This window comes from Leptopilina heterotoma, unplaced genomic scaffold (assembly GCF_015476425.1).
Source record: "Leptopilina heterotoma isolate Lh14 unplaced genomic scaffold, ASM1547642v1 Lhet_165, whole genome shotgun sequence".
NCBI classification, from domain to species: Eukaryota; Metazoa; Arthropoda; class Insecta; order Hymenoptera; family Figitidae; genus Leptopilina; species Leptopilina heterotoma.
Window position 1 is genome coordinate 27,028 of NW_025110881.1, and position 12,756 is coordinate 39,783.

The 12,756-nt window shown below is 28.7% G+C and overlaps 1 protein-coding gene across 1 annotated transcript in view; it reads right to left on the reverse strand.

Annotated features, from left to right (window-relative positions):
* Positions 1 to 309: 309 nt before the first annotated feature.
* The window catches only part of LOC122499077 (sodium/potassium/calcium exchanger 1-like), a 33,570-nt gene continuing 21,123 nt past the window's right edge, over positions 310 to 12,756 (reverse strand). The window contains exon 2 of the mRNA XM_043607150.1: positions 310 to 1,064. Within this exon, the coding sequence (XP_043463085.1) occupies positions 342 to 983 (642 nt within the window). The 5' untranslated portion in view covers positions 984 to 1,064 and the 3' untranslated portion in view covers positions 310 to 341. The remainder of the gene's footprint in view (positions 1,065 to 12,756) is intronic.

Consider the following 12,756-nt stretch of genomic DNA (forward strand, 5'->3'; position numbering starts at 1 on the left):
AAGATTTCCAGTCACAGTTTCACTTCTCCACTTTTAAAATCCAAAAAGTTGTACAAATATTTTTTTAGAAAAAATTGAAATTCTGTTAATTTAAAAAATTTGATTCAATAAGAAATTCTTTTGATAAAAACTGTGATAAAAAAATTCAGTCAAATGTAATTTTGGTTTTTATTTCTTCGTACAAATTTTATAAGAGTTACAATATAAAAAAATGTACGTAAAACAGATAAAAATCTAAAATCCAAACAGATTTTTGACTACATTTACATATGAAAAATTATTTCTTTTAAGTACAAATTATATAAAAAATTTAAAAATATAATCCATCACAATTCAAAAGATTATTCACCTTTTTTCTCTCCCATTATCATCTTATGCTCTCCCCCCTCTTTTTCTCTCACATCGACGTCCATCTCACTCTCATGCTCCACGTCTACCCCTATCTCTCCATCACTCTCATGATCCACGTCCACCTCTATCTCTTCCTCACTCTCATGCTCCACGTCCACCCCTATCTCTCCCTCACTCTCAAGCACACCAACCTTCTTTTCCTCTCCCTCACTCTCATGCTCCACGTCCACGTCTTCCTTTCCCTCACTCTCATACTCCACATCCACCCCTACATCTTCCTCACTCTCAAGCACACCAACCTTCTCTTCCTCTCCCTCATTCTTATCCGCGTCAACCTCTCCTGCATTCTCATCCTCCTCGTAAGATACACTCATTTCTACTGATTCTCCCTCACTGTCTAAATCCTCTTCGGCGCTTAATTTCCAATAGATGAAATCTGTGCCCATTTGGTCACACGCAGCTTGTATTCCAATGCTGTTTAAATCCTGCCTTTTCCTCATATAGAATTTTCTTTCTCCATTTTGAATAACTTCAGCGAAGGTTCGTCGATATTTAAACATTACTGTTTGGTTTTCTTCTCTAAACAGATTAAATTTTTTACAACTTGCAGCCAAAACTAAGAAACTTCTCATGTGGTCCAAATTTGTATTTAAATCCACCCATTCCAGTGGGATATCAAATTCTAATTCAAACTCTTGATAATTTTCAACTTTCTGAAACAGAAAACAATTTATTTTTTTGTAATTTTTACTCAACAAACAAAAAACAATATACTTAAATTTCGAAAAATTGTTAATAATTTTCTTTTACAATATGCTTTAATAATAATATTAATATCAGTGGTTTAAAAAATTCTTTAAAAAAATTAAAAAAATTTATCAGTAAATCATCTATTGAGAATCCGTCTCTTTGAATCCAAAATCCACCGGGAATATCAATAATAGGGGAGTATAGTCGAGGTTGGACCACTGTCTAGGTAGGCCATTCGCGTTTTTTTGTCAAGTTCACTAGCGCCACCTACGCGCATATTTGTCGAAGCTTGTCTTAGTAAAACCTAACTTTTTGTTCAATTACATTTTCGTAGGATCGAAAATTGTGTTTTCTGTGACGTCGGTACAAAAAAAGCTCAAAAAAAGTTTTGTGCATAATGTGAAAAACTATTAATAAAAGATAAAAAACAAATTGAATTGTCAAGGCAAGTATGCAGAAAATTTGTGGGACTCATGGTTGAAAGAAAAACAAAGTAAAAAATCGAATCCCGAAACGTATTTCTTAAAGTTACACCAATTCGGTAATGTTACTTACTGTCAAGGTCGGCCACTATGTGTTTAAAATGCGCAAAGATGAGGACGAGCTACTTCATTTGCAAAAACTGCAATTCTGTATAACTCATAATATAATTGATCATCTTGTCGACAGTATGAAGTATGAGTGTGTATTGTAAAGAGTGGGGACGAGTTCACAGTCCTTTAAAACTAAAGCATAAGCAGGTGTGGTCAGATTAATTAGTCGCTACTCAAAGTGATAGCACGTTTGTCTTCCAATAAGGCTCAGTGAAGAATTGGAAGGATTGATTATCTCCAAGTTTTTGTACTTTTACTTGTTAAATAAATAAAGTAGAGTTGGCTCTCAGTTGAGTAACCAACTCACCAAAAATAATAATATTAGTTGTTTCTTACGGCGACAACATAATTGGTGGCAGCGCTAGGATATTCAAAAAATTTTGGAAGTTCATCCAGATTTTGAGTATCCAGAACCCAGAGTTAGTTCCAGATAAACAAAGTGATTATCTAAAGTGAACGAGAAAGTAAAGAAAAAGCAGAGATCTACAGAGTGATCCAGATCTACAGAGTGATATCCAGAGAGTTATCCAGATCTACAGAGAGGAATCCAGAGAGTTATCCAGATCTACAGAGAGGTATCCAGAGTTATCCAGATCTACAGAGGTATCCAGAGAGTTATCCAAATCTACGAAGCAGAGTTCGAGATTATCCAGAACTACGATCCAGACCAACAGTAAGGTATATAAAAAAAATTACGAATCTTTAGAACAAGAGTATAAGTCCACTTTACGTACGTTGAACGGCGACCTTCATAGGGTGTGGCTAAGTTTGTTTTAAAGCGTTGGTATACTCCGTGATTTTATGAGTATTGCCATCGACAATAAACAAAAAAAAAACGAATTTCATATTCTTGTGTACTCCTTGTAGCAGGATTGCAAGAAATGAAATTTTAAATTAGAAAACGCGAACGGATATAAAATAAAATTGTACGAAACGATATAGGAAATTTATAAAATTAAACTGGATTTAAATTCATATAGAGAAAGTAGGGAAAACGAAACAATAGACACAGACAGTTCATCCCTTTCAATATCACTGACTGACAGACTAAAATTAGACAATATTCTAAACATCATGCCAGAAACATCAAGTGCTTCAAATGACCATTTGCAAAATATTCTTGCAAAAATGGAGAGATTCGAAACGAGATTAGTAGCGATGGAACAACCAGTTAGAAGAGAGGAAGGTTTACCCTTAAATGAAAACGAATTAAATAGCGATCACGAAGAATTAGAAGAAGTTACAGAATATGATTTTGGGAAAAGCATAAAATTAGTACCAGAATTTAACGGAAGCGGTTTAGAAAATTTCATTCATCTAATAAGATTATCTAAAAGAAAAACGAAAAGAAATGAAAGATTAACATTACTGCATGCAATAATTGCACAAAAATTAGTAGGAAGAGCAGCAAATACAATTAGAGCAGATGCAGTTAAAACCTTTGCCGATTTTTTTGAGAGATTAAGAATTTTATTTGGAGAAAAAGATAGTTTAGAATCACTTCAAAGGGCTCGCGATTCATGTATAATGGGCAAAAATGAAGGTTTAGAGTCATTCACCTCAAGATTTATGCAGTGTCAGGATAAAATCAGGCAGTCTATAGATAGTATGAATATAACACCTCAAGAAACTTTCGTAAGACAGGAAATAGAAACAAATGCAAGTGTCAGCACATTCTTAAGAAATATACGTGAAGAATTTGAAATTAGAATCCGTCCTCAGAAACCGAAAACGCTGAATGAATGTTTTAATATTGCCTCAGAAATTAACGTGAATTTGAAAGATAAAAGAAGAATTGACAATTTTACCAGAAACCCAAGAAATGAAAACCCAGTACCAACACCAAGATTTAGCAAACCGAGAAATTTAGAAAAATGCAACCATTGTAAAAATTTAGGACATACAGAGGATGTTTGTAGAGGAAAATTAAAAGGTTTACCACCACGTCAAGAAAAAACTCAAAATTTTCAGTCACGACCAATCAACACCAAACCACCAGACCGAGTGCAGCTAAGCGAAGAATTTTCTTTATCGGAGAACCCGCTAAGCACGACTTTCCACCGATACCAAGAGAACGAAGAAGACACGACACACCTATTGTGGCTTTAAAATTTGATAAGTTAGCATCAGGAAAATTTGTAGTTGATACAGGATCAAATATATCAATTATAAAAGAAAGTATGATAGAAGGGAAAAACTTTAAAAAATACGCGCCTCATAATGTTTTAACAATCGAAAACAATCCTATAATGTTCGAATATTCTATTTGTTTAAAACTTTACGGTAAAGAATCAGTTTTTCAAGTTACAAAAGATGAAAATGCATTTAGAGAAAACGGTTTAATTGGAATGAATTTACTTTACGATCAAAAATTTAAAATGGATTTACAAAAAGGTATTTTAAAATTAGGACCTAAAATACTTTATCCGCAATCTAGTGCAAACAAGAGAGATAAAATCTGTTTTACTAATTTTAAAGGAAGATATTCAGCAATTACAAAATATGATTATAAAATTATTTATAAGAAAGGAATTGCTAACACAAACGCTGACGCCTTATCGCTAATTCCAAGGGTTCAGATGACAACAGATGGTACAAATGACACGTTAGAACAGCAGAACTGGCCTACTACAGGTGTAAACAAAAAAAATAAGAACATGGAAATAGATACGCAAACAGAAGACGACAATTCAATAATTGATGACGAAAATAAAAACGAAAATATGGAAATAGATTCACAAACAGAAGAAAGTGATCATAAAATAATTAAAGATGAATTCAAAGTAATAAAGAATATAAAATTGACTACAGATACTAAAGAAGTACAATGGATAAGAGATATACCTCAAAATGAAAATGATGACGCGAATAAAATGCGATTAAAAAGAAACAAAATAGAAGAAACCGGACAGTTAATCATAAGACGAGAATTTGGACCGACAAGGATAAAAGAAATTTGGATCACGAAAGAAAAAACAGAAGAAGATGACAAAATAAAAATTAGTCCTCAGGTGAGAAATCAGCAATTAACAGAATTTTTAGAAAAAGAAACTAGAGAAGAAAGATTAAGAATTATTTACGAAGATATAGATGAAAACAAAATATCAAGAATTCTTTGTGAAATATGGAAAGGCGGTGATAAGGAAATATATTTGATAAAGAAACACATTGAAAGAAATAGAAGAAAAATTATAGCAGAAGCACATAAAGGAATATTAGGAGGACACTATTCTAAGGATATTACAGTACAGAAGATAAGAAATATGACAAACTGGCCCAACATTACAAAAGATGTTGAAGACTTTATCAAAACATGTGATTTATGTCAACGATTAAAATAAATGGAAGCAATCAGAAATAGTACAATTAAACGAAATACCTTAAATAGATAATGATAACGCAAATGAAATACGATTAAAGAGATGTAAAGTAGTACAAAGAAAAGGATAGTTAATTTTACGACGAAAATTTGAACGTACAAGGATAAAAGAAATATTGATTACAAATATAGAAACATAGAAGAAAACAAAGTATAAATAATATTATGACGAATAGGATAATTATGACGAAATGAACCAATAGGATAATAATATGACGACTCGGATATTTAAGTAGGACTGAATGATAAACTATGAATCAATAAAAAAAATATATAACGAAATGAATCAAAAAGGTATCAAGAATATTATGACGAATAGGACATTCCAGTAGGACTATATGATGAAATATAAATGAATCAAGAAAACAAATATAACAAAATAGATCAACACGATATGAAGAATATTACGACGAATAGGATATTAATAAACAAAAGAAATAAATATGACGAAATGGACCAGCATTACAGTAAATGTTGAAGACTTTAACGGAAGATGCGAATTATATGTCTACACGATTTAAAGAAGATAAAGAAGAGCAAAGATATTATGAAGAAACGAACGTACCAAAAGGATCAGATGGTATAATATTAATGTAAGAAGAGAAACAAAGTATGACGATATGGACAATGACAATGCGATTAAGTATTTGAGTACTTACTTACTTACTAAAGACAATTTGAGAAGAAACGAACGATGACAAAGCAAACCATACATTTTACAAACGAAAACTGAATACGTACCGATTGACAAGACAGACTTAGAAAAATGTAGCACTATAGAAGAATATAAAGTTGTAAGAGAAACGAATCGAGCTATTTAATATATCAAACAGAAAATTGTGACGCGGGTTTAATAAAAATGTTTAACGAAAATTGTCTAAAATCTCCATTATTACTCAGCGATGAAACATTTGTGAAAAACAGCCATAGGTTATATACGTATATTTGTAAAAGAAATAGTTCTAGCTATAGAATGCGAAAAGAATAATTATAATGATAAGAAATTGTGAAATATAAATAGATACTTTAAGGAAACAATCAGAATAGAATTAGATTTAAAAAAAGACGATTTAAAATTTACTAATGATAAATTACCAAAATTACTAAGGTTTTTCAATGTAGCCAAAATGAAAGAAGCAGAAATTAGTAAGAAGTGAAATGATGCTAGAAGACTTAGAAAAATATGAAAGATTTGAGAGTTTGACAGAATAGTTTTTGACGAATTTAGAGTATATAGGATATGCAAGTATTGTACTTATAATCTTTAAAACAGAAATTATGCAGTGTACTTTAAATTTCATGAGATATTGTATTGGGAATTGTTACACAAATTGTAGTTTTAATAATACAGGTCCAACTCAGCATGTAGCTATTGAGAAAAATCTGCAAGGATTAAATTTTGAATTATATTCGAAACCTCCTAGAAGGAAACCTGCATCGAATTTTTAAATAAAAGTTAATTTAAAAATCATCGACAATTTAAAGGGGGGAGGTGTCGACAGTATGAAGTATGAGTGTGTATTGTAAAGAGTGGGGACGAGTTCACAGTCCTTTAAAACTAAAGCATAAGCAGGTGTGGTCAGATTAATTAGTCGCTACTCAAAGTGATAGCACGTTTGTCTTCCAATAAGGCTCAGTGAAGAATTGGAAGGATTGATTATCTCCAAGTTTTTGTACTTTTACTTGTTAAATAAATAAAGTAGAGTTGGCTCTCAGTTGAGTAACCAACTCACCAAAAATAATAATATTAGTTGTTTCTTACGGCGACAACAATCTTATTAATATTTTTATTTAATTTTATTAATATTTTAGTGCAAAATTTTTTTTTTATTTATATTTATTTTTTTATATTGTTTGTTTGTATTATTTTGTTATTTCATTAAGTTACAAACTGTAAACAATAAAGAATCAATTTTCCGTAACTCCAAACATGTTATTTTATTTTTTAACGATTAATGCCCTTTGAATTTTAAACATGGCCGACCTTGACTGTAAGGACCAACCTCGACTACAAATTTTTTTTTTAAATCTTTATAACTTTTTCATTTTAAAACCAATAAATTTACTTTGTACAGAAAAGATGTTCCTATTAAACAGGACTTTCCAACCATATACTTAAATTGTCCAAATTCATTTTTAAAAAAAAGTTATAAACAAAAGTCAAAAAGGTGGCCGACCTCGACTATGTTCCCCTACTTCCTCGGACGTTGATAAATTAAACCAAGAATTTGTGGTCATTATTAGTATTCCGAAGGTATTTATCCCTTGCACGAAATGCAAGAGCTGTCATGCACACGATTTCAAAATTTTCATCACTCGAATCCAAAGCCCACTTCCTGGGTCCATAGATTTTAGTATTCAATCTAAAGTACATTTTTAATCTGTAAAATATAAAATAAAAAACATGTAAACTTTAAAAAATTGAAAACACTTTTTAGTTAAAACAATTTAAAAAATTAGATAAAAATTAAAAGTATTTTTAAAATTTTTTTTAAAAAATTAGAATAAATTAGTTAAAAATAATAAACTGTAATTACAGATATCTTTTAATTAGTAAATCTCAAACACTGTTTAGTTAAAAACAATTAAAAAATTAGATAAATTTAAAAAATATTTAAAATAATTTATTTACAGATGTCTTTTAAATTGTAAATCTCAAACACTGTTTAGTTAAAAACATTTAAAATTGGGTAAATTAAATAAAATATTTAAAAATTAGAAGAAATTAAAAAATAACTTATTTACAGATGTCTTTTAAATTGTAAATCTCAAACACTGTTTAGTTAAAAACAATTAAAATTAGGTAAATTTTAAAATATTTAAAAATGAGAAAAAAATTAAAAATGATGACAGATGACTTGTAAGTAGTAAATCTTAAGCATTGTTCATTTAATCAAATTAAAATTAGATAAATATTTAGAAAACATATTTTAAATATTTAAAAAAATTAGTTAAAAGTTAAAACTAAACTCAATTACAGATGTTTGTTAAAATAGTAACCCAGGCGCGAGCTGACAGTGAGTTCAGGCTTTACGAAGCTTGATTGAGGCTTGGTCAGTATTGGTTGAAGATTGGTGGGACAGCGAAAGCAAGGCTGCTTGAGTCCGGAATAGTAACATCGATGTAAACCTGACGCTCAGTCTTTGTTGAAGACTGGCGTTCAATCTTCAATCAATGCTGCGGAAGCCGAAAGCAGGACTGAACAAGACTGCTTCCACTGTTTCCAAATTTACACGCTTTTCACGCGTTCATTCAATATAACGTGAATACATTAATTATTATTATTAATAAACAGTACTGTTATTAATATATATGTATTTACATATTTAATGACAATAAGTTCTTATTATAATAATTATATTATTTTCATATAAATATTATATTACTAACAATAAATGTCATTTAACATAATAATATTGAAAAATAATTTTAGCAAAAAAAGACAATTTGTGATAATTGGTACATTTTTTAACTTCATTTTGAACAGACTTCTAATATTATTTACAAACAAGTTCATAAGTTTTTTTTCACAACACTTATTAATTATACAGATCATAGAGTTATTAGAATGGAGTGCGCAAGCGACCAAAATGTTTCTTAGGCGCATAGACGGAGACAGCCATACGAAAAGAAGACCCCTTTCCTTTCTTTCTCTAATAACGCATGCGCGATAGTGAAACAGCTGATGCATCGAAACAACTGTTGCTTACTTGCAATTATATTTTTCTTTTATTTACATGACAAATAAATAATTTAAAATAAATTTAAAATTAAATTAAAACATTTATAATATTTAAAACAATTTTTCATGCGATCTTTTTAGACAAAAACCTAACCAAAAACTTTCATTCTTGCACATGCGCCAATAAACAAGGTAAGAAAAGGGGTCTACTTTCATGCTTTTGTCTCTTTCTATGCGCCTAAGAATGCCTCTCACGGTAAAAGGTATAACTCGCGCACTCTATTCTAATAACTCTATGATACAGATTAAATAGTAATTTTATTATTTTATGTAAACGCTTATAATGAAAAAATCCGCTCGCATGTAGGATCGAACTCACGTCCCCCCGCCCCAGACGCATTCCGGAAGTCCTTGACGCAACCACTTAAACCGCACGGCCACTGAGTCTCGATGAGAACTCGGGCTAATCTAATATATTAATGCCAATGTCGTATATTTTGAATTACTTATAAGGGCAAAGTAAAAACTATGACTAAAAATTTTACACATACTAATCCTGAATTATTTTAATTATAAAAAATGAATATTAAGTAACTCATAATAAAATTATAATCATTACAAAATTCAACTTTTAAAACATTTTAAAATTAAAAATATTTAATGAATAATTTAATAAACATCGATAAATAATTGATATTTTTTATTATTCAGTAACAAAATTATTAACATTTATTATTAGATATATTAATAATATATTATTTAAATAAATATAATTTGGAATAATAATGAATTATAATGTTAAATATTATAATTATTATTAATTATAATAATATTTATTAATTCAATAATAATTATTAATAATTATAATAATTAATTAATAAATAAATAATAATTAATTAAATTAATATTAAAAATTAACATAATTAATAAAATTATTAAATATGATGCAGTGTCAGGAATATTTATTGCACATTTTAATTATTATTTATTAATTATCTATAATAATTTTAAAAAGATTTATAAAAAAAAATTTCTCATTAAACTTTTTTTTAAATATGAAAGTTACAATTAATAATATATTTATACTAAATAAATATAAATATTTATTTATCAATTGATAACTTAAGGTTAATTATTATTATTATTTGAAACAATTATTATAATTATTATAATATTATTTAATGAAGTGAACACGGTAATAAATAAAGATAAACTGAATATTGTGTAAAGATTGATTCAAGCTTGAATCAAGATTAGATGTTCGAGCTTCACTCATAAAGATTGACCGAGTCTTGAATCGAGCATGGGACGAGCATTGGGCCTAATGTTGAACCAATATTGAACTAATATTAAGTGACAGTGATGTAAAGACTGCTTCTACTGTGGGTTACCCACACTGAGCGTTCAAGACTCAATCAAGCTTTAATTTATCGTCAGTATTGGTCTTTCGCGCCTGGAAAATCTCAAGCACTGTTTAGTTAAAAACAATTGAAATTAGATAAAAATTAATAAAAAAATATTATAAACATTTTAAAAAGTTAGTTTAAAAAAATTAAAAATAACTGAATTGCAGATATCTTTTGAATAGTAAATCTAAAAAAAATAAAAATTTCAAAAAACGACACTAAAAGTAAGTTTTATTAAAAAAATTATAAGTAATAATTGAAAAACTTTTCACTTACATTTCACGTAAACTTTACAATTAATGTAGTAGCAGAACAATCACTAGTAATTTTTTTGTAGAAGTAGAGCAAATCACTAATAACTTTCAATTTGGATATAACTTTTACGAATGAAGCTCTTTTGTGCAAGCCTCTTTTTATATGCGAAGATTTGTTTATATTATTAAAATTAAAAAGGACAAACATTTGTAGGATGGACAGAGAAGGTAAAAGATAAAGCTTCTAAGCTTACATATTATAAAAACAAAAAAAATTAACAAGAGAGTGATAAAAATATCTTAGAATTAATTACCATTAACCATTTCTTTAAATTAGTTATCAGATTCTGAAAAAAATAATACATATGAGATTGGAGAAATCCGAGATTCCTTTTTAACACAAAGGATAGTCAATATTTCTGAAAAATAATTAAAATTAACATTCTTTAAACAATCTAAAAGAATTAATATATTCATTTTAACAATTAAGTACCTACAAACATAATTATAAAGTTTTCATAGAATGGGGTGTGGTTACATGGGGTGTGGTCAAAATTTTCGAAAATTAGCGTGACGTTATATATATATATATATATATATATGTCGTAGGCAATTAGAAGAATCAGCCAATTAGCTAAACGCCTAGGCGATTAGCTAAGTGGCGGCCAGTAGACAAATATGCTTGGAAATTATTTGTATTTGTCTACTGGCCTAACAAAATTCGCCATTTAGCTAACTGGCTAGGCAGTTGTCTAATCGCCTAACACGTTTTAGGCGAATAGAAAATATACATCATCCAATGCATGTAAGATTAAAGAAATATTTCACTTTCTCATTTATTATTTTATTGTAATATATATTTATACATGTTTGAACTAAACGAAATGTCACTTTCATCAAAATTATATTGACATAAGTTTTTAAAAATTTTCGCAATTGAAAAAGGAAAATATTAATTTATACTAAAATAAAATTAAATTTATTTCATAAATTCATAATTTTTGAATTCTGGTTTTTCATTTTATAGTTTTGTTTATGTTTCTCTTTTCAAAATTATTTATTCTTTGTTTCCGTAGATATATTGTTTACTTTTGCTATATTTAATAACTCGTATATTAGATTTAATAAATTAGCATTATTAGTATTTTCTGCACAGCCGTTGAAAGTAGATGTATATTGACATCTTTATATTATATATTTACTTTTAAAAAATATTTGACAAAGTGCTTTATACTTATTCGAATAAAAAATGAGTGAGTGCAGTGTAAACAGTGAAGAATTTATCGAAAAATTAAAATCATTTTATTCCAATCAAAAAAGTAATAGAAGTGTATGGAATAAAAGTCGTTTGGAAACTGTGATAGAAAGTTTAAAACATTTTGAAGGATCGGAGTCGAAGAAAAGTTGTTCATTTTTTATTCATTCATTTTTTATTCGAATAAGTATAAAGCACTTTGTCAAATATTTTTTAAAAGTAAATATATAATATAAAGATGTCAATATACATCTACTTTCAACGGCTGTGCAGAAAATACTAATAATGCTAATTTATTAAATCTAATATACGAGTTATTAAATATAGCAAAAGTAAACAATATATCTACGGAAACAAAGAATAAATAATTTTGAAAAGAGAAAAATAAACAAAACTATAAAATGAAAAACCAGAATTCAAAAATTATGAATTTATGAAATAAATTTAATTTTATTTTAGTATAAATTAATATTTTCCTTTTTCAATTGCGAAAATTTTTAAAAACTTATGTCAATATAATTTTGATGAAAGTGACATTTCGTTTAGTTCAAACATGTATAAATATATATTACAATAAAATAATAAATGAGAAAGTGAAATATTTCTTTAATCTTACATGCATTGGATGATGTATATTTTCTATTCGCCTAAAACGTGTTAGGCGATTAGACAACTGCCTAGCCAGTTAGCTAAATGGCGAATTTTGTTAGGCCAGTAGACAAATACAAATAATTTCCAAGCATATTTGTCTACTGGCCGCCACTTAGCTAATCGCCTAGGCGTTTAGCTAATTGGCTGATTCTTCTAATTGCCTACGACATATATATATGGACAGACCCTAAAAAAAGATTTTTTCTACGGTGTTGAAAAACACATGTCTTTACACGTGTCGATTTGGACATGTATAAAATACCATAGCAGCGCCGGGCGATGGCCACACGTCAGAAGTGGGTGTCAGATTTCAAACCAAAGAAAATGATCTCTTCACTCAGAGAAACAAAATTTTTTTTTCCCAAGAAGGTGTAACGATTTCTGTCCTACTACTCTCTGCAAGATAGACAAAACCGGTTTCTATCCCCTCTAACT